The sequence below is a fragment of a genome, unplaced genomic scaffold (genome assembly GCF_019419815.1).
Source record: "Pyrus x bretschneideri cultivar Hongxiangsu unplaced genomic scaffold, Pyrus_bretschneideri_v1 Contig6, whole genome shotgun sequence".
Lineage (NCBI taxonomy): Eukaryota > Viridiplantae > Streptophyta > Magnoliopsida > Rosales > Rosaceae > Pyrus > Pyrus x bretschneideri.
Genome location: NW_025999798.1, coordinates 11040784 through 11062657, shown reverse-complemented (window position 1 = coordinate 11062657; position 21874 = coordinate 11040784). Strand labels below are relative to the sequence as shown.

Here is a 21874-nt window from a genome sequence, read left to right as displayed (position 1 = left end):
GAGAATAATCGCATCACTTAAATTCATCCATCATGGGTTTAACCATAACCTAAACATCAACAAAAACATACAAGAAATGCCAAGGAGACTCTTAAAAGTGGAACTTTCCATATGAACTCTCTGCCGGCTTATCTTTGTGGCAGAGTTCTCGTGCCAACATCATAAAGCAATGTACCAAACAGATAAGGTGGCGGAGAGTCCCGCTTTGAAAGTCTCCTTAGCATTTCTCAAGACATAAATACAGAGATTTTAAAATGTTTCATGTTTTTAAGCTCGAAATTAAGTGAATAAGATACCCAAGAATTAGACATAAACCGACTACCAAAACAACTAACTAAATTTTCAATTCAATGCCATGCATATTTTTTTTAGTACATCGATATTTTTACACTAAGGGGAGGGGGAGTTCGGCAAAGCCACACAATGGGCAACCTAATTTGGTATTGAATTCACCATCCACGAGATTTGAACCTAATACCTCTCACTTTCAAATAAAGAGGAATACCATCAGACTGTAAAATCGAATTCGCCATACATTTAATTTCAAATGATATCATTCATCTCCCGATCAGTTTTTAAGTCTTAAACTATATATAGAAAATACCTAATAAGAGTTGGCAACAGAACATTTCACATTGAAGTCGCAATGCCATTGATTCTCAAAGATCAGTTTCGAGTCTTAAAACTACATACCATCTAAGCAGCTCAGATCATTGGCTCAGAGCTCTTCAGCTGGTCCAGCCTCCTCTCCCTTTTCCACTGTATGTGGTTCGAACAAACCCGTCTTTGTCCCTGCCAGGAGCTATGTCACTCCTTGCAGCAGCTCTATTAGCGTTAGTCTTCCTCCTGACCCTGCGAGGAATTATGCCACTCCTTGCAGCACCGACCACGTGTTTCTGTTTTCCGGTGTAGGTCCTGTGAAGAAATTTATCTTCATCCTTAATCTCCGCATCATTTTCAAACATCAAGGTCTCTGCAATGGTGCAAGAATCAAGGAAAACACAACCATCAATAATTTGGGAACAACATATTGCTTAATAAACAAGAAAAGAAATTGCAGCTTTGCTCACCAGAGGCAGGTTTAGTGTTTTTGAACAAGACAAAAATACGCTGTCCGACTTCAAACTTGACAAATGCTCCGAGACGCATATCACCACGGACATAGTATCTGCAGTCGGAGGCACAGGATAGGTGATAAAACCGTGTGAGAACCCATTCACTTAACAAGTGTGTTTTCCCTTCTGTATGCATAGGAAATTTGACAGTTTACTCTTGCTTGAACCCTAAGTTTTATCCCTACCTGGCAGCTGCAATGTTCCTTCAGAGACATTCGATAAAAGTATACCTCGTTGCAGTATAATTGTAGCTTTAGTGATTAAGAGCATTTACTCGTACGCCAACCAAAATAATCGAGGTCGTATTATGTTGAACCTCCCTAGCTAACGTCACTTTTACAAATGGAAGTCAATTATTTAGAAGTGGGATCTTTCATTTTCAGTCATATAAAAAGGGTACCATTGTAAGTCCAACACTTTTGTTCTACTCTATATATCCATATACCAAACTTTAATTAATTCAACGGAAGACAATTTTTTTCAATTACGATGTCGCCTCGCGCTGATGATATAATCACACGTGAAAATAACACTCTGTAACTGTAACCCAAGTTTTTCGTTTAAAAGAAATTAAATTGAAGGAAGGATAATACAAGTTGTATTTTCTCATGTAACCCTGTCCGTTTTAATTATTATATTTGACAATGAGGAAGATGTCGAACCTTGGAACCTCTCCAAACAAAGAGTAACTTCAATCAATCAAAGATGTGGATAAAAATTTACACGTCTTTTATTTCATGGGCACGAAACACCATCGTGGAGGTGTACCCATGCCATGTAAATTCTCCTTCAAACAATTAGGGAAGACAAATCCATGTAAATCCTCCTTCAAACAACTTCAGTTTCTTATGGGCAAAATAGTGAATGACATGCAACCAGAGAAGTTTACTTGAACCACAACCAAAATAGAAGAAACCACGACCTATAAGTTTCTTCATTCCTGCTATCATGACAACATTCGACAGTCGCTTGCGAAACCACAAATGCAATCCAAGTATACAAGATGGACAGTAAATAGTTGCTCATGATAAACTTGATTTGAGACCATAAACCTACAAGTGAAGAAAATTTCGAGACTTAAACTTCGATCATTGATGCTGGAATCCTTCTGATCATTCTGTCTCAATTGGTTCCTCTTCATCATTATCGTTCTCATCTTCAATTTTTTCTGCATCCGTGGTTTTTGCCTCACTATCGTAAGTTGCTGCTGGAACGGGTAGAGATGGTAACACTTCTACCACCATATCTACTAGATCTTGAATTTTATCTCCTAGACGGTTATCGATATCCTCTATCATCTGTGAGACACCATAAAGAAATTAACAAAGCAAATTTGCAAGTAAGTTGACAAGTTCCATAAATTACAATAAAGCAGGAACGTTACACTAGTTTCTCTTAGTTTACAAGTAGGAAAATTATACTAGGAGCCTATATGGCACAGAGGCAATGGCGATCTTATGTCATTACACAAAGAAGGAGCCTACATTTACTATGTTTTCATGGGTGACTGGTGTCTTTAGTAAATTGGTGGATTTATTGAGAGAAAAGGGCGGTGGTGTACGACTTTGTAGCTGTTCTGCTCAGCCTTACTGTCATGGTGTGGGTTTGATTTTCAAAATTTGCACGTGGCATTGTTAAGCCTGAAAAGGCTTCGTTATTCGAAAATGGTAGCTCTCTTTTGAGGTCATTGCACAAAGGAACATCAAGACAAAATGCATTCGTGCGGGCTCATGCTTAACTGCAATAATATTTACTACATGTCGTGAACCAAAATGATATATGAGAAAACAAAAGATAATGTGTATGCACCAAGAACATGGTAATCCAACAAGGTGTTCATAGATTCTCTAAGCACAGACAACAAGAAGAGAAAACGCACTAGACCATTCCACAATTTGGGAAGACACTAATTCATCATAAACAGTAGACACTGAATAAATCCATGAATTCTCAATTATCACGTTAGCGAATAAGGCAGCTTTGTTTTGATCCCAAGTCTTGAAAAGTTCAACCTTAATGAAAACGCCATGGTAACATTGTTAACTCAGTTGTACACAGAGTTGATAATTTTCTGATATCAATGGTCACAAATAATTATTTCAGGTTGACAGACTACAGAATGGAGAAATAAAATACGCGGTACCCAGCCAATGATTTACCGTACTTACATAATGTGAATCAGTAAATTCATGTCAAGCAATAGAAAGCATAGCATTCTGCTCATAATTTTTCTCTGCGCAAGATATAGTGTTCCTAATTTTTTTTCCCTAGCCCACTTATATGCGGTTCCTATTCCACCCACAATGCAGGGTACAAAGACAAATGCAATTAGCTGCAGATACGGTGTGATCACATAAACCCGATACACGAAACAACAGGCATCATGATAATATACACAAATCATAATATAAATGAAACAGAAACCATCAAGAAAGAAGCATCACAGTCATTACTAGAATCAATGAGATACGTAAGAGAAACAGATTATCAATCAAAGTAGTATAACACACCGGGAAGATTCCAACGACGTTATATGGCCTAGAGTTGATGATATTGAGCACCTCAGCTTCTGCAAGGTCATATTCCTTACACTTCTCCTTGAACTCATGAATACTCTCTCTTGTCTGAGTACAAGCAGGAGTCGCAACCAAGTAATCAAAAACCTAAGCAAGGGAAATAAACAACACATCATTTCTCACAACAATACTGATAAAAAAGGGAATGGGTGGTGGAAATATAAATATCATTACTACCTTATACTCAGATGGCGCTACATTAGCAAGAACCCGTGCTAGATGTTTTGAAGCCCCTTTGGACTTTAGAAAGTTGAGCACATCAAAATTGGTAAGCACACCGGAATTGGCCTGTAAACTGCAAAAAATTGTTTAAATGTGGAATTTATAACACCACCAGCATTAAGAAAATAATAATACGAAACTTCTACAAAAGCCTTAAAAACGGACTTTCATATAAACTAACCTAATTAGAAATAAGTAAAAAGTTAAAGACATACATCTTCATCCCCCTAAAATCAGAGCTTGAGGCTGACAAAAAATTGTAATAACAGAGCGCTCCGATACCCACAACAAGCCAGCCGGTGTTAATCTATTTCAGCAAAAAGAAGAAGCTGACGGCGAGATGAGAGACTGACGGCCGAGAGAGTCGCGGGTCACCGCTGGGAATGAGCGACAGAGTTTGAGAGAGTGATTGAAGACCGAGAGAGAGAGAGAGAGGAGGCTGCTGCGCGACGCGAACTGGGAAAACGGGAGAGAGCAGAGAGGAATCCGCGGACAGGGTTAGGGACTTGGGTTGGACTGCACGGTAGAAGTGGAGTCGGTGTAGAACGATGCCCTTTAGAATGGGTTTATAAATTGATAAAATAATTACAAAACGACATCGTTTTGAAGAACTTCGGTTCAGTATGGTTCGGTTTCCAAACCCTAGAAACTGAAACCGACCCAACCAAATTCGATTCGGTTCAATTTTTTCAGCCTTAGTTTAGTTTTCGACCCCATTTTTCTGATTTCCAGTTTTTTCAACCCACCCCTAATGGGTCGGGCCTTAAGAAATATAAATTCATTAAGTTATTGTTAGAGATCCATCTAACAAATTTTAACTCAATCAGCACACACTCGTTTTGTGACACCTAGTCTCCATCAAGTTACGATTTTACTTAATGAGGTTTTGAGTTCGAATTTCATGTAGGGATTTATAAATTTGTTGGTTAACTTTCCATTTGAGATTTCAAGTTCAATTCTCCATCTCCCACAATATTGCTTTATCTAAATCAAAAATTTGAATCTCATGAACCACAATTATTTGACAAAAAATAAAATTGAGCTCAATTGCATAACCATAATTATTTGGTGTATCTATATGCATTGTCACTTTTACTTAATATAAGTAATATCCTACTTTAAACTAATCTAAATTGTAGGAAGAAAAATTCAAACTTGAGTGCATATAAGGGAGTACGTCCGCTCCAACTAACATGACTACGTCTGGTCAAGTCTCTGCATCACCTCCGCTCCAACTAACATGACTATGTCTGCTCAAGTCTATGCATCCCCTTGAAACTCAAAAAGCTAAATGCAATTAATTGAAGCATCCTTCTCACATTTGTAGTGAAGCAACATATCTACAATGCATCTAAAATTCACAAAAGAAATTCAACACTTTGAAGCTCTATTGGCAAAGTCTCAACCCCTTCTCTTATAGCCAATAGGTGGCTACTATCACCTTCTAAATGAGCTTTTATGAAAGCAACCACAACCCCTCCAACAAACCTCCTCATGGGCTCCCTAGACTTCCCATTTTTGCACAAACAATACGTTGCTTTCCCTCTAATCCCTTTGGTCTCATCATCTAGCATGTCAAGATGGCCATAATCCTTTGCCACAAAATAACATGCCGATTTCCGGCATTCGTTGAAGAAGTCCTCATGGTTAACACCCTTTGGAGCACAAGGAGGGAATAGAGGGTTCTTTTTCACTTCACCCAAACCCGAACCAATCACCATCACTGCCATGTCAAGATCAAATGAATGAGGAACATAGGTTAGCACTGGCGGAGGAGTTTGTTTCCCCTTGTCCATTCCGTCAACTGGGTCAATGCCTATCAAGGCTGAAAACTTTAAGCTGGTGCCAGTTTCTTCTTTCCCTAAAGCTAGTGCAAATGAAACCTTGCCTCCACGGCTATGGCCGGCAAGTGCTAGCTTGCTTAAATTTGCATGAACATTGCGTGGAAGCAAGGGTTGAAGTCCATTAGATAACCAGTTTGTTATTGCAGCTGTGGACTTGATCTCATCAGTTGTGTTTGGTCCAGCTATGGTATATAACTGTCAAACACAGAGAACAATTAATTGCCAATAAAATAGAATTAAATGCATGCTAAAAAATTATAACATCTTAATAGCGTGACAATCACGCTTAGAAGTTTATCGTGAAAGTACAAGTTATCTCTAATCTCTTATATATAAAGCCAGCACCCCAATTCAGGGTTACGGCTTCGACAAAAAATAATATGATGAAAATGCCCCTTGGCTAAAAAAAAATAAAATCAAAAGCAACAAAAAAGAATGCACAAAATAATGCAAGGGTAATTTTGTAAATTTATTTTTAAATAATTTTGTCATAAAAAATGCCCAACAACTTTTCTATGCATCTATACATAAAAGCGAACATAAAAGGTGAACAGTGATTTTGGTGTCACCAAACTTCAACAAAAATAGTTGGACAAAAATGCCACCAAGACAAAAATTTCCAAGGCATCTCAAAATAATGCATCAAATAAGGGGTATTTTCATCATTTTAACAGTACTTTTTTTAATAGTTAGTACAATTTTTTTTTTAAAAAATAATTAGTATCTCACAATAGGCTAGCAATAATGTGATTCAATTTCTCTATTTTTAAACACGTTTAAAATATATTAAGAGGCGTGTAATGCCGGTTATAAAAAAAGGTCTTTCGCACGCGAATAATAATCTAATTAAATAATTAAATAAGTTGTCAAATGATTGTTTTTCTTTTCAACAAACGATATGATCTACACTAAGGATAGAAATGTGGGCTTAGCCTCACAATGGGCTAACAATAATGTGATTCAGTCCGTTGTTTATTAAATATTATTTTCTCTATTTTTAAACATTTTTAAAACATTTTAAGAGGTGTGTAATGCATATTATAAAAAAGATCTTTCGCACGTAGATAATAATATGATTAAATTAATTGTCAAATGATTGTTTTTTTTTTTAACAAACAATATTATATACACTAATGGAGATGTGGATGGGCTTAATCTCACAATGAGCTAACAATAATGTGATTCAATCAATTGTTTATTAAACATTATTTTCTCTATTCTTAACGTAAATTCTATAAAGACCGATTTTATTATGTAAATTCAAATGCTTTAATTGGTTTATGAGGGATTTCTTCTAGCATGATCTAAAATTATTCATTTACTTCAAATATTTGACTTTCCTTTTATCAATTTACGCATATAAATACATTTAAAATGTATAAATTTCGCGTAGCATGCCATAATTCAAAAAATACCTTCTGCATGTGCATAAGCGCATGCATGAAGTACGCGCATACATGAAGGCTAGTTCATCTTAATGTGAACAAAAATGTGAATGAGAAAAAGCCAGCATTTGAAGGAATAGGATTATCTCCTCTCTTTTTTTCCCTCCACTTCCCTCCCCTCCTATTTGAACAGCCACGGTTAAGCCATACTAACATCTTATATTAATTTTTTATAGAAAGAGAGACAAAATAAAAAATGTGAGATGAGGGAATGGAAGGGGATGAAAAAAATAAGAGGAAAGAATCTTAATTCGTATTTGAGACCCTAGCACGTCTAACAAAGGATTGAGCCACTTGGGTGTATTTAGTTCATACAAATGTGCCAATCAAAACATGCCACATAAAAGACGCCAAACCCCTTTAATTCCATAACTTGTCTAGTACTGAAAATAAAAGCTTTGATATTTTTATCTTTGGTTCCTTGACATCTTGGTACTCACGATAAGAGTAATTTACATTAGAATAAATTTACCGCTAAGTAATATCTTAATCTAAATAATAAATTACTTTGTGAAGAAAATTTGCACAAATCAACGCATTATTAGACTAAAAAATATCAATTAACGATAACTTGATGAATGCAAGTCATTCTCTCCTACCAAGACAGCCAAAGCCGCTAGTGTGTGCGACATACATCATTTGCCATGCAGACTAAGGCAACTACTGACAGTGGGTGGCACAAGTGGCTAACAACATTGAAAGTGACATACACTTTTTATCTTGCAGACTAAGGCAACTATTGACGGTGAATGGCGCCGAGTGGCTAACAATATACTTTTCTCACAAGGTCCGAACTTTTTAATCCTCTTATACATTACATAATAAATTTGCCAATAAAAAAATTATCATCATATGATTTTATCTATAATAATTAATTAAGTAGAATTTATCCTTAATATACTTTTGTCATGTAATTAAAAAATTTGTACATTATTTTCTTTCACTTTTCTTTAATAATAAAAAACTAACTTGTGTTTTATTTTCTTCCACAAAAATATAAGTGTATTTCAATAACTCTCTTTCATTCGTGCTCTATTTTTTCATGAATAGACCCTATACCATGATTTCGTGGCAATTGAAGATTATTCAATTAGTAAGAATGAGATGATGATTTCAATTAAGTTTGAATATTAATTGTCAAACTCTGTTTGAATATATGGTCTAAAAAATTATAATTTTTCTTAAAATAAGTAGTGTCTTTTTATTAAATTTGCATAAGGCTTTCAAAATATCAGAAACGACCCAAAGATCATGAATATTTTTCATTACACTCTAATGATAAGAAAGTGATTATTCCGTAGCATTTGGATTAAAGTCAAAGGAGAGAACCAAAGCGATAGAAATAGAACATGGATCCTCGCCGGATCTTCTTTGTGAGGATCTAAGAATCCGTCAATTTGGCCGTTTATCGTACATTGTGCAATCAAAAATTATTTAAAATATTTTTATTTAAAATTAAACACAAACAGTACTTAACAAAAACTAATCATATGATGTAAAATGAACATATATAATTCACGAATTTTCAAGATTCTCATCAAAATGATCCGTATCCTGTTAGATAGAAATAAAGAGAGGAGTGCAGCAAAAGTAAAAAAGGTGTAAAAATCATTACCCAACCAATATCGATTGTATCACTAAAACAAGTATTAGCAAGTGTCATTTACCACAGTGATGGAACTAAATTGTGTCTTTGCATTTTGGTATGGGTTCAAATCCGCCTACTTCCTAATCTATCAACTAACCACTAATCTTGTCGTCTTAATACCCAAAAAAAAAAAAAGGAAAAAAAAAGATCTATCAAGTATCAACCTGCAAATCCCAAAAAGATAATCGGAGATAATGGGAATTAATTAGTATGCTAATAAAGCTAATCCTGCAAGACTAAAATTGAGTAGCATTGAATTGACCATAAACAAACTTCGCTTTGTGTAATTCTTACTGTTTGATGTGAGAGAGAGAGAGGGAGAGAGAGAGAGAGACCTGAGGGGCAATGACAATGAAGCCATGAGAAGCGATGTGGTTGATAAGCTGAGAGTAGAAAGAGTTGGAGAGAAGATAACCATGGAGGAGCAGCAACACTGGGAACTCTCCAGCAGCTTCACAAGGCATGCCAATCAATAGTGGTTTTGGAGGCGGTGGGTTAGTAGGAGGAGAAGTTGACGACGACGACTTGGTTTTGCTGCTGCATCCACTCCTCTCTGCTGCTTCAACTCTCTGGAGGACAACTTTGAATTTTCCCATCTCAAAAACATTTGTACCAGAGATGGCAAACGAAGAAGAAGAAGTGGAGGAGGACATGGCTGTCATTGAGAGAGCATCTAACTTTTTGTGCGCAGAAGCTGTAGGATAAGGGCATCAATTTATGACCTCATATGTGACAAACTGAAGGGCAAATGCGAGTGGGAAAAGGGGTTCAGTTTTGTGACCCAGATATTTTGACACTGAAGTTGGACTCTTGTACATTTCATATATGGATGCACTCGGACAAGACTCTAAGGAATTTTGTATTGGGCTCAAATTTATGATGGGTAATGTTGGGCTTTTATTTTCAATTCAACGTCATAACAAACTTATTTTAATTAGAAAAACGATAAACACATGTCATTTTTTATTTCTTGCACAATCTTCTTAAGAATGTAGGTTGTTTCTGTTTAATTTATTCAATCTAATGATGAAAATAAAAAGATGTGATCCAAATGATAATTAAACTTTAATGACGTCAAAAGAATTCATAAAGGAAATTTTTATTTAAACTTATATCTCTCTATACAAATTTTAGTCTCTGTGCCTATGGGATCAACTAAAGTCCTTTTAAGCCTCTTTAAATGCTCATGCATGCTTATTTCTTTAATTTTTCCTTCATCTTACATTCGTACTAAGTGATGACATCTAATTTGTAGAAGTATGAAATAAGCAATAACTTCTAATTCGTAGAAGTATGAATGCAAACCTAGAAAGGGAAACAATGACCACTACAAAATCTCTCACAGAATTCAGTAAGATTGCCCAAGCTTGTAACACTTGGAAAATATATTTTATATACATACTTATATATATATATATATATATATATATATATATATATATATTATAGGAGTAAGATTATTTAGTTTAAAAAATAAAAAATAAAAAAAATAAAAAAAATAAAAAACAAAGAAACAGACAAAGGATGCTCTATACGTGGTAGACATCCCAACTCTTCTTCTTCTTCTTCCCAACCATCACATGGTGAGGAACCAAGATATCCAGATTCTGTCCATAAATGTTCGGGGTGATGTAGGTAGTCTAAAGCCTGGTTTGGTACTGAAGTGATTCTGAAAAAAGCTGGTATCAAAAAAAGCTGGGAGCTGTTTTTGTGTTTGGTAAACATTCAGCTTCAGTTTTTTTTCACAGTTTTGGATGAAAAAAAGCCAAAAACAAGAAGCTGCAAAACCCAGCTTTGAAAAACCGGCTTTTTTTCACATCTGTTTTACATAAAAGTTTACCAAACATTATAATACTGCTTTTTTTTTTTCAAAAGCACTTTTACAAAAAAGTTTACCAAACACTCTGCTGCTTTATTTCACAACTGCTTATTCTCAGAGCATAGCAAAAGTAGCTTTTTTTTCAAAGCACAGCAATACCAAACCAACCCTAAGGGGGGTGAGTAAGCATCCTAAACAGAGATGCAATGATGGGATTAAAGGGAGTATTTCTAACTCTCTTTGAAGAACTAGAGGAGAGTGAGAGGTTTCGGAGAGGGAAAAGTGGGAAATCGGAAAAAGGGAGCTGAGAGGGTGCTGGTGTATTCTTCGATTGGTACAAAAGGTTAGCTTAAATTTGTTAATTTTCTATTTTCTTACCATTGCAACTTTGAGTTCTAGAAAAACTGCAGTTTTATGAGCCTCATTTTGGCTCTTGTTTTCTCTCAATCCATTACATGTTTTTCAAAAGTCTTCTATATATTTGAAATTAGACATGACAAGGAACAAAGCACAATTTATTTCATTGATTTTGGTTGAGATCTTCTATGGAAAATATGATGTGAAAATGTGAAAAAAAATCTAGAAATCTGCAGATTTTCTGCAAATTAAACTGTTTGTGAACTCAATTTTGGAGCTTGATTATTTTCTTCTCTTAAATCCGTTTTGGGAAACTCTTATTAGATTAGAAACTAGGGTTGTTAAGCTTTAAAACCCAAGTAATTTCATCCTTTTCCATTGAGTTTTGAGGGATGAAAATGGGGTCACAATATGGGATTAAGCTTGGTTTATCAAGAGGTTGTGACAGGGGTATATTTGGGTAAACTTTTGATAGGTTGAAATTGAATCTTTTTTCTAGTTTTAAGTTAACTTTTATTATTATTATTTATGTGATTTTAGGTATGGGAGTGACTCCGGACACTTTGGAGGCTTAGAGAGGTACTCTAGTTAGCTGGACTTAAGGTAGGGACTCTATTTCCCAATTGTAGTTCTATATCATGTTTAATCTTTGTGATATTAGTAGTTATACCTATTACAATAGTAATGAAATGCTCGGATGGAATGGAAACATTTGTTTGTCATTGTTGTGTTATGGACTGATAGTTTCCTCTCTGATGTATGTTATATATCTTGATTTTGTTAAATGTTATTATGTGTTGATTAGTGGTTAAGCTATGGAAAAATTTCTGGATTGAATATGTTGAGGTTTACAATTGTATCAGTGAAATTTAAATGCTCAGGTTGCATTTACATGTTTTAGAGTCAAGTGTTGGGTTGTGTAAAGTTGGTTAAACAAAGTATTGAAAACTTATATATGTTCAATGCGTAGGGTGAAAGGCTTGAACATGTAGTTAGGTGTCGGGGGAAGGGCCCATATTAATGAAATTGAAACTACTAATAAAATTCGGGGCTAAGGGAGGAATGGGAGTTAACTTATATTTTATAGTGTTCGGAACCAAGTGGTATAAGCATGGTATGGGACGTGCGGGTTTGGATGTGATAAATATTAGTTGGCGGGATTAGAAGGGAGTGAGTTCTTGTGTACTTATTGGTCATATCATTTGTATTTACCGTTTTGTTTGATGCGTGGCACTTTGATTTACTGTGATATATGAACTTAAAGGGTGCATGGTTCCTATTGGGCACGAAATGCTAATACCCTATTAGCTATTGCAGGTACCAGTATGGAGGAACTTGATAATGATCTGTCTCTAAATGGATAGCCATATCATGTGTGTGAGCTTGTTTCCTAGTTGTACTTAGAATAAAGTGTTTTAGTATCTTAAGAGTATGTTGTAAGTGTTGAACTCTTTAAACTCTTAATGTATTAAATAAACAGGTTCAAGTGAACTTTTAGATGGCTCTGGTTCCATCATACGTTTGTTGTAAAAAAAAAAAATTTAAGATACTATTCATGCCCTAATTCGATTATCATCCTTATTTTCGAATTTGGGGTGTGACAAAGCTCTTATCCACATTTGTAGAAAAAAAAAATTGTGTATAATTTTATTAGAAAATCAAGAGGGCATATAATGTCTAAGAGAGTGTCTTGAATAATAACAGAAGGCTCCTCGAATCAACAAGAATCAAAATATGAAAATAAGGCCAACTTGGCCAATCTATGTGCCATTATTTTGGGGTTTCAACAAGGGTAATGCTAGCGAGACTAAATTTACAAATTAAATGATGTGTCACCAATAGGAATGAGCGCGTTTATCAACGTTTAAGTAATAAACCAATCATAACCTTTTATATCCTTTAGTTTTCAAAATTTAGTCTCTAAATTTAATATCCCTAATATTACCCTTTCAACAAACACGAGAAGCAACTAAATTGGGTAAAGCCAGTCCTTATGTTTTCAACCACTAAATTGGATAAGCAACTAAATTTTCGTATGGCAAATAACAATAATTACTTCTACGTGTGAAATTGCAATAAATATATGTAATATGCGTGTTTAATACTATCACTCGGAACCTTCATTTATTAATTTCACATTGAGAAAATTACCATTTAGTCAAAGTGTGCAAAGCCTTAAAAGCAATTCACACCTTATGCTTTGTTCATACAACACTCGCAATGAACACGTATTCTCCTTACCTCACATTCTTTCTACCACTAATAACAACTTACCGGCCCTAATTTTACCCATATATATACCTCCAAAATCTCCCCTATTTTCCCTCACGTTCCCACGCTTTCTCTCCTTTCAAACTACGCACAAAAAATACCTTCATCTTCCTCTCTCTCTTCGCCTTCGACGAAACCCTAGCGATTCCATTCCACCATCGTCTGTGAACTCGTGACATCGTCAATGGCTCTACCGTTCGGGAAGGGTGGTGACGTGGAGTCGGGGCAGAATGGGCAACTTTACCCGAATCAGATGGAGACCCCTCAGCTCCGATGGGCCTTCATTCGGAAGGTTTACATGATCGTCGCTTTTCAGCTGCTTCTCACCGTCGGTGTCGCCTCTGCCGTTGTGTCCATCCCCTCCATTCCCGGCTTCGTCAGATCCGTGTCCGGCACCGTCACGTTCGTTTTCATTATGGTGTCCACCATTGGAGGTAATTAATTAAATTAATCAACTCCCATGATCGTGAAAGTTGATGATAATTTGTGCATTTTTAATTTTCTTTAGTTTTGAGGATGTTGCTAATTGTGTTTTAATTGGTGCAGTTGCGATTGGGTTGTACTTTTACCACAAGAAGCATCCGTGGAATTATGTGCTTCTTACTCTCTTTACGATTTTACTTGCGGTTACGGTGGGATTCACTTGTTCCTTCAAAGCAGGTATTAAACTATTTATCTGCGTTTCTGTTAATTGTATTCGTAACATATTATGCTCTTGGAATATCAATGAATTTGGCACTTGATAGATTAAATTTAGATTGATCGTCCAAACGGTTCATTTCAACTATTCGTCTTTGGAATTTTGTTTGAATGGGTTGTCCAAATTAACGAATTTCTAATAACATATCGTGTCAAATGTTACGATAGGGATCGTCCCTAACATTTCTGTTATCATGCATTTCGTTTTCAATCTATGATTGTCTTTGTGACCACCTTTTTCAAATCATTTACGTAACTATATTTCTTTCCTTTTGGGTGATATGTTACGTTGTTAGACTGTCAATTGACATATTGAACAATTTACTTGACATGTTAAATTGATTGATTCCAACATAACATGCAAAAACATGCGAAGCTGTTTGATAAGAAAACTTTCCCATAACAATCCTCTTGCCAAACGGTTAATCTAGGATTATCACATAACAATCCTCTTGCCAAATGATTAATCTAGGATTATCAATCACATGAAATTTGTTTGAATTGATAACACATCAAACAATTAAATATCCCATTTAAACAATCTCTGCTCATTACTAATTTATTTTGTGTCGCCGGTTTGGGTTGTGTATTCGACTGAGAATCTTTAATTTTATTTAACTGCACATTGCTGTCAAGTTGCATCTCATTTAGTTTTGATTCGTCATATGGTAATCTGAAGTATGTATAACTTTGGTGCCAACAGGGAAGAGCGTTCTTCTAGCTGTGATTCTGACTGCTACGGTTGTTGTCGCCTTAACTCTATACACATTCTGGGCAGTGAAGAGAGGCGCGGACTTCAGCTTCCTCGGGCCATTTTTGTTCGCTGCAACCCTCATGCTTTTGATGTTTGGTCTCATCCAGGTAACCAAAGCCTTCTTAAACCTTACTGTATGCATGCATGTCTTAATTTCACCTTCTTTAATTGGATTGCTTTGCTTCTCATATTTCACTCGATAAATATTCTTGCTTACAACTGTTATATACAATCACTCTCTCGCAAAAAAACATGTCGCTTGTCAATACGGGACAAATTTGGTCCGGAAAAGATTGGAAAATGCTTTCACTTGATCCGTACACTACATTTTTGCATTGAAAAACCGACAATGCTATCTGCAATTGTACAGGACAGTTGTAATTAAGAACTTCCTCTTAGCCAAATCATGATCTTAACTTTATCTTCCGGAATGTACATACAGAAATAGATTGGCGAAAATGCTTAATAGCTCAACTTTTGTGTCCCAAGCCCATGTACCACCTGAACTACGCTATTGCATTGGAAAACCGACACCATGCTATCAGCAATCATATATGACGTTTGTTATTAAGATCTCTTGTTATCCAAACCCTTAGTTATGATCCTATCTTTTTGGTCTGTTTTGGAATGAACATGCAGATATTGTTGCCTCTGGGGCCGTTTTCAAGGATGGTGTATTCTGCAATTGGAGCTCTCCTGTGCTGTGCTTATATTGTGTACGACACTGACAATCTGATAAAGAGGCTCAGCTACGATGAATACATATTCGGTGCACTCTCCATATACATTGATATCGTCCAACTCTTCTTGTTTCTGCTCTCTTTGATCAGCGGTGGTAAGTAAATATTGACGACCAGCAACTAGAGCGTAAGCAGTGCAGAGAGGCCTCCTTTACTCATCTCATCGTGCGAAGATGAAGTTTTTCTATGATGGTTTCGTCTATAACAACTGTATTCACCCATTTTTGCTACAATAGCTTGATCTACAACAGGATCAACTTGGTTAACTGTATATGTTTCGAACTATTCACAGAAGGATATTTACACATTTATTTTTTAACTCGGATCTCTTCCACCATTGAGAACAATGGCGGTACAAGGATGGCAAAGTAGGATGGGGTGGGCTATTGACTTAGAGTCTTGGACAATAAAAGCAGTTTGGGGTAAGGGCTAAAACAAATTGGGCTGGGTTTGGAGTGCATCCAACCCTTCAAGTTGTTCCTTCTCAAATTGTTGTAAGAAACAAGGCTTTGTTTGGGAACATGTAATTCGATATAATAAATGTATCAATAAAATCGAATGTGACATTTCTCTATAAATATTGATATCTAGAGAGGAACAATTTGAGCATGGAAATTGGCGTTAGAGATATCCGAATTGTCAATGCATAATATCTATTTGCATGATCCTTTCACATCTCTTTCCCTATAACAATCAACAGAGTCCATTCACGTTCAAATTGTCAATGGATATAAATAAATATAATGAAAGCTCTCTCTCATTCATTACTCCATACTACATATAAATCTCTTTCTTTGTAGGCCGCCATTTGCCTTGTTCATAACATTTGTTTTCTCTTTTGTCACATTCAATCCAGTTCAGTTTAGGCATAATCCATTAAAATTAAAATAAAAAATAAAAAATGGTTTTGTTGTTGAGATTTTTTTTTTTTTTCTTCAGCTAAATTGTTGGTTTCGTAGAAAATCACATGCTTTTTCTTGCTTATTAAACTTGTTGTCTGAATTCCATCATAGGAACTCTCTCAAATGATTTTGACATTTATACCTCTTCACCAAGTGCTTTTATAAAATTTGTTTCTTTTATAAGACGCAACTCTAAACTATTGAAGAGGAATTCAAACTTGAATATAAATGACCAGCATCTTAAATTGTTTACTTCTACTCAAATTTATAGAGTACATTTTTTACAATAATTGAATGATACTGAGCATCATCGTCACAATAGTTATCATTTAATTATTATAATATAATAATATTAAATACAAAAATTTCAAAATTTAAGCTCGTTCGAAATACTTAAAATGATGCTAATGCTTGCGATGACTAAAACTTGCTAGTAAGCAAATCATCGTCAACACTAATTTAGTTGGAACATTCTCCGACTAACACAGCCTCTTATTCTCCTTCTAGCTAATTAAATATTTCTTAATCCCTCCCACCGTTCATTTAATCCAAATACCACTTCTTTATCAAGTGGAAGATAACAACACCAAAGACAATCATGGATTGCACAACCTAGAAGAATAAAACCTTACTAAATCCCAAAAACCCCCAACAAGGGTCAACAAAGCACCAAACCCACAATAATAAACAAATTAACAAATCAGGACAATGTTTCTGTCTTCTATGTATCTTGTTCTTTACTCAAACTGAGATTCCTTCCCTTCTTTTTTGACTGCCCCAGTCCAAGATCCTCCTTTTCTTTCCTTATTAACATGGCACTACAAAATCACATGCTCTTGTGCCCTTCTCTTTCTTTTCCATTAAAAATTCAAGAAAAATATCCAAATTACATATAATTATATATATATAAATATTCCAGAATACTAAAAGACCAATTGGGATTAACTTTTACCCTTAAATAAACCTTTTTACAACAGACTAAACTCACAGTAAATACCACAGCCAGAAGTTTACCAAAATATCCTACTCCCAAGCTCCCAAACTCCCAAATTTTACCCTCACAACATGTAGGTGAAAACCCCATCTAGATCCTATGTCTATTGTGCCTCTCTGCAACAATGCTGAGGAGCCTCGACACGCCCAGAGTCCAAATGTCGTACTCCCTCTGGTTCCGGCACTCAAACTCCACAACTCCGCGCATAACAGTCTTGAGCCCAAAGTAACGCCGGTGCTCGCCCCCCTCGAGCAAGTGGCGGCCGGGCCAAGCCGGCATGTCCTTGATCACTTCCAGCACCACATCTGTAAAATTCAAAGGCAGAAAAGAGAAAGAAAAAAAAATTAAAGCCGGCACTTTTGATCCTTTGCCACTTAAGTGTTTATAGCTTTTGCGAATCCCCAGATGGAACGAACAAAGGCGGCCCCCCCTCCACCTCCATTCTGCTCAAATAATTAGCCAGAGACAAAAGCAGTCACTCACTCTTTTTCTTTTTTGTGATGGTCCCAGCAACATGCCTGCTCTTCATCTTCAGCATAACCTGCACAAAAAGAAGCTCCTGAAAATTAAAGAGAGACAAAAAGAGAAAAGAGGAAAGGGTTGGATCCACTTCTTTCGTCATTCTTCTCTACTTTGCTGTTTAAACTTTTATCCCATCGAGTTTACATTCATGACCAAAAGTTCTATTGATGCCCTAATTATTGGCCCTACCCTATAAGAAATAGGAAACTAATCGATAGACGTTGTGCACGAAATTTTACCTGACCCGTTCGATGGATATAAACAGAGACGATTTTCCAATGAAGATCACCTGGTATTCAGCACAGCAAAAGATAAAAGAAACTCAGAATTAGATTCCATCTCAAGAAATCATCAGACAGATGTACCAAGTAAATTCAAATTTTCGCTCGCAACGTGGCAACCAGTAATTTAAGCACAACTAGGAAGTGACTAGGAAGTGAAAAGTAATGTCGAAATAGATATTTCCTGCTAAGACATAATTATTCGAGAGTCCATCCATTCACTCGAGATCAAAGAAACCTTACCATCTTCCAAGTTCCTCCCATGTAAAAATTCTTACAAGTTATAACTCAATTTTGGTCATGGCACTATATGATTGCAAACATTTTAAAAACAATAAATAGCAACGAATGAAACAAACTGAAATTCACCTCCGCGGGTGCGCTTGAGGAGCTCACAACCCTTTGCAAGCAATTCTCTACTGCAGATGCCGAGAAAATTCTCTTCAGGGACAAGTTCACCGCTGAAACTACTGTTGGAATTACCGTTGCTTCCATTACCAGCCACTCCTGAGCCTTTCTCAACAGGAATAACTGCAGCTATATTCCACACTTCCTTTAACGCCCTCGCCTTCAATGTCGCCGCACCGCGTAAGGCTGCAATCCCACACCACAAACCTCAAGGGCATTATGGTCCATAAGATATAAAAGTAAACACTTTAATTGCAATCATACCGCTAGCAGGACCAAATTAAGGTTCTGTACCTGTTGCTGCCGCAGCAGTTAAGGTCATGATATCGCCAGCAGACCGGACGTTCACGGCAGAGCTGACAACCGTAGCAAGGTGTTCCCGCTCAGCCCCCATGGCCTCAGCCGCCTCCACACACTGGGCAGCAACCAAGGTGGCAGCAGAGGCCACAGCCATGTCAGTCTTCGCCATATGCTCATCTTTCCCCGACCCGGATGAGGCGGCAGTGGCGGCAGCAATGGCGGCGATGGCAGAAGCCACCCCAGCAACAGAAACAGCAGCATGAAGCTGAGCATTCAGGGCTCTAGCCTCCTCTTTCTTCTTCTCCCTCCTATCCTTAAGCCACCTGCCCACCGTCTTACCACCACCAGACACGGGGGCGCCGCTAGGAGTGGCGGCTCTGAATTGGGTGTTGTGGTGGTTGTTAGAGCGTCCATACTGCATCATATCAAAATCCAATGTCAATTGTGATTTGGGTTTTTTATGGAAAAGGCCTTAGTTGTGTATAAATTCACTGAAATGTGAAACCACCCAAGAACAGATGGGTGCGGTGAGTAAATAGTAAAAACTAATCGCACACCCACTTCCTCTGCAAGTAGTGCCACTGTCGGTTCATTACTTTTTACAAAAACGGATTTTTGGGTCACACCCACCGTGTGGTTAGTTCTGCATATAGACAGAAATCCGGGACTCTCTGCGAATATCGAAATTACCACCAATCTAATTAATTTTAGTGAAGAACATCGAAAACATGCAGATTTACGAGACGGGTTTTCTGGATTAGACGAAACCGAGCAGCAAGTCATTAACTTTTTGCATTGGAAAGAGCGAGAGAACAAGGATTCGGTAATCTACTGGGTCGGATAATTAAAGGGCCCTTGGATAGCGGGAAAGCTGGGGACTTTGTTCGACCGGGTCAGAGTGAGTCAGACTCAGTAATACTCGTGCTCTGCACCCCAGACTTAGTACACTACCCATGTGGTTCGTATATATTCCGGCAACCGCGAACGGTGGTCGCCGGCAAAGATTACAAAACTCAAATAAATACAAAACAGAGTTTACCGACCTTAACATCGTCGATTTCGGAGGGGGAGACAGGTGGGCTGTCGGTTAAGGAACCGTTGAGAGGACCACTGCTGTGCGACAGCCGGCCGGATGTTCGTGGAGATACCTCTTGCTGCATAAATATAAATTAAAAAAAATAATACAAATAAAAATTAATTAAATAAAAAAATGACTTGGAGCAGTTTCTATTTACATGATGAAGAACCAAGTAGAAGCCCAGAAATGGAAACTTGAAACTTCAAAGAAAATGGTCAAATTTTGAGACCAAAACAAGAACGTGGCAATAAGCCGACCTAACCCAAATACAGAGGAAAGAACCAAACAAAAACTGAGACATGAGAGAGCTAAAAAACAAGACCATGAAGCAATACAAAAACAAAAAATAAAACGAGAAACTAAGACTAAAACTTCTCCAAACAAATTTCTAGAGAATCAAACACGGTCAACCCAAATTTTTTTAAAAATCCCACAATTTGTCTACACATTGCAAAGCTAAAGTCTTTGCTAAGCTTACCGACTGTGACATGATACGCTCCATGACGAGCTGAGAGGTCTCGGAAGATGCAAAAGAAAATGGGTTGCCAGAAAAAGTGGCGCTCTCGTCTATCTCCCCGGCAAGGTCCTCTGGTATGGGACCACCGCCACCGCCATTGACGGCAGAGCTGAGGTTGAGGTTTGTGAGTTGGGTCTGGCCAGGGGGTGGGGCCAAGGCTTTGGAGACTTCGAGAGCTGAGACGCTCCAAGAGCGGGAAAGGAACTCCATGGGCTCGCGGGGAGTCTCCGGTGGCCGGAACACGGCGGCCTGTACCGGGTCCATTTGAGTTGGGGATGTTTAGCGTGATGTCGGTGGTACTAAATGAACCAGCTCGGAGGAAAGGGAGTGGAATGTTAAAGAGTGAGAGGTTCTATGAGAGAATGGGAAGGTCGCCAGCTTTATAGAGAGAGAAATGCACAAAGCATGCGGTCGTACAGAGGATTGGATTTTAGTAAAATAAAATTAAAATAATGGACAAGAGAAGTTTTGTTGGCAAAAAATAAAAAAAAATAAAAAATTGATTATTTGATGTGAAAATATAGATTTGGAAGAATTACGAGCGAGGATCCAAATAATATTCCAACAAGAAATATGTTGTGACTTGTATGCAACTTGTACATTTGTGACAAATTTATTTAAAACTTCTGTGGTAAGAGTACTAGTAACACGAAACTTGTATGCGTTGCAAACAATGTCACAATCTTTGACTAAAATGGAATTTAGTAGATGAGGTGTCGATTCTTTTTTGTTAAAATTAGTTTTTTTTTCAAATATGTTTAACATCGTAAATACATAATAGGGGTAGTAAAGTATATCAATGCACAATACCTTAGGGATAAATAAGTGTTGGAACAAGTGTAACATAATGAATTAGGATTAGAATGAAAATTTATCGATTTCTGTAAGGTAAATTACACAAAATTACCTCAATTATGAATCGAACCACAATCTCATATCTCCTGTTTTAAAAATTATAATGGCATACCTCATCTTATGAATTTATTACAATGTCATACCTCCGACAATTTTTTTGTCAATTTATCTGTTAAATGTTGACGTGACTTAACGCATAGCCCACTCCCTAATCCAATTGGATTAAAAAATTAATTAAATATCAAAATTTAAATATCAAAAGTTCATGTTGCATATGAGAATATTGAACTACAATACCCGTTTAAAAAATGACTCCACAAGTTTAGGGTTTAGGATTTAGTCCCACTCTTCCTTACCTCATATGTTGAAAATAATAGTGGAATATTCAAAAGATAGTTAAAATTAGTTACTGATGTTGAAAACGGTAAATGAACAAATATTGCGAGAAAATGTTAGAAAACATCGCAATGAAAATCTTCCGGTACGATCATACGGCTTGAGGTTGAAACGTGTATGAATTTATATGG

General features: G+C 36.7%; 4 protein-coding genes and 1 long non-coding RNA gene across 6 annotated transcripts; 2 read left to right on the top strand and 3 right to left on the bottom strand.

Annotated features, from left to right (window-relative positions):
- Window positions 1–1823: 1823 nt before the first annotated feature.
- Window positions 1824–4442, bottom strand: LOC103935865. Of its 2 annotated transcripts, none has more exons than XM_048571479.1 (4): window positions 4129–4442; window positions 3869–3986; window positions 3626–3778; window positions 1824–2413 (listed from the first exon to the last, which is right to left on the bottom strand). In XM_048571479.1, exons 1-4 carry the CDS (start codon window positions 4134–4136, stop codon window positions 2228–2230), a joined length of 465 nt encoding a protein of 154 aa, XP_048427436.1. In that variant the 5' UTR covers window positions 4137–4442; the 3' UTR covers window positions 1824–2227. The 2 variants fall into 2 exon arrangements, with proteins under 2 accessions (XP_048427436.1, XP_048427437.1); XM_048571480.1 differs by having other exon boundaries at window positions 1824–2167.
- A 743-nt stretch (window positions 4443–5185) lies between these two features.
- Window positions 5186–9642, bottom strand: LOC103935863 (chlorophyllase-2). Its single transcript, XM_009345667.3, has 2 exons — window positions 9186–9642; window positions 5186–5952 (listed from the first exon to the last, which is right to left on the bottom strand). Exons 1-2 carry the CDS (start codon window positions 9510–9512, stop codon window positions 5272–5274), a joined length of 1008 nt encoding a protein of 335 aa, XP_009343942.2. The 5' UTR covers window positions 9513–9642; the 3' UTR covers window positions 5186–5271.
- A 1201-nt stretch (window positions 9643–10843) lies between these two features.
- LOC103935861 lies at window positions 10844–12544 on the top strand. The gene is made up of 3 exons (XR_665537.3): window positions 10844–11012; window positions 11567–11629; window positions 12344–12544. It is a non-coding gene; the product is annotated as an uncharacterized LOC103935861 (long non-coding RNA).
- Window positions 12545–13333: 789 nt separating this feature from the next.
- LOC103935860 (protein LIFEGUARD 4-like) lies at window positions 13334–15809 on the top strand. The gene is made up of 4 exons (XM_048572202.1): window positions 13334–13731; window positions 13844–13957; window positions 14700–14857; window positions 15390–15809. Exons 1-4 carry the CDS (start codon window positions 13482–13484, stop codon window positions 15591–15593), a joined length of 726 nt encoding a protein of 241 aa, XP_048428159.1. The 5' UTR covers window positions 13334–13481; the 3' UTR covers window positions 15594–15809.
- A 1461-nt stretch (window positions 15810–17270) lies between these two features.
- Window positions 17271–20887, bottom strand: LOC103935859 (VAN3-binding protein). Its single transcript, XM_009345665.3, has 7 exons — window positions 20454–20887; window positions 19941–20051; window positions 18892–19312; window positions 18559–18783; window positions 18148–18197; window positions 17870–17927; window positions 17271–17691 (listed from the first exon to the last, which is right to left on the bottom strand). Exons 1-7 carry the CDS (start codon window positions 20754–20756, stop codon window positions 17477–17479), a joined length of 1383 nt encoding a protein of 460 aa, XP_009343940.2. The 5' UTR covers window positions 20757–20887; the 3' UTR covers window positions 17271–17476.
- Window positions 20888–21874: the final 987 nt, after the last annotated feature.

What these genes read in the sequence shown, in the direction of transcription:
- LOC103935863 (XM_009345667.3), bottom strand. Translation starts at nt 9,512, where the DNA reads ATGACAGCCATGTCCTCCTCCACTTCTTCTTCTTCGTTTGCCATCTCT. An exon ending in TCATTGTCATTGCCCCTCAG is followed by an intron (nt 5,953 to 9,185) that starts GTCTCTCTCTCT and finishes TGTGTTTGACAG; the next exon opens with TTATATACCATAGCTGGACC.
- LOC103935859 (XM_009345665.3), bottom strand. Translation starts at nt 20,756, where the DNA reads ATGGACCCGGTACAGGCCGCCGTGTTCCGGCCACCGGAGACTCCCCGC. An exon ending in AACTGCTGCGGCAGCAACAG is followed by an intron (nt 18,784 to 18,891) that starts GTACAGAACCTT and finishes GTGGGATTGCAG; the next exon opens with CCTTACGCGGTGCGGCGACA. An exon ending in CATCACAAAAAAGAAAAAGA is followed by an intron (nt 17,692 to 17,869) that starts GTGAGTGACTGC and finishes TGAATTTTACAG; the next exon opens with ATGTGGTGCTGGAAGTGATC.
- LOC103935865 (XM_048571479.1), bottom strand. An exon ending in TAGCGCCATCTGAGTATAAG is followed by an intron (nt 3,779 to 3,868) that starts GTAGTAATGATA and finishes TCCCTTGCTTAG; the next exon opens with GTTTTTGATTACTTGGTTGC. An exon ending in ACGTCGTTGGAATCTTCCCG is followed by an intron (nt 2,414 to 3,625) that starts GTGTGTTATACT and finishes GGTGTCTCACAG; the next exon opens with ATGATAGAGGATATCGATAA.
- LOC103935860 (XM_048572202.1), top strand. Translation starts at nt 13,482, where the DNA reads ATGGCTCTACCGTTCGGGAAGGGTGGTGACGTGGAGTCGGGGCAGAAT. An exon ending in CACTTGTTCCTTCAAAGCAG is followed by an intron (nt 13,958 to 14,699) that starts GTATTAAACTAT and finishes TGGTGCCAACAG; the next exon opens with GGAAGAGCGTTCTTCTAGCT. An exon ending in TGATGTTTGGTCTCATCCAG is followed by an intron (nt 14,858 to 15,389) that starts GTAACCAAAGCC and finishes ATGAACATGCAG; the next exon opens with ATATTGTTGCCTCTGGGGCC.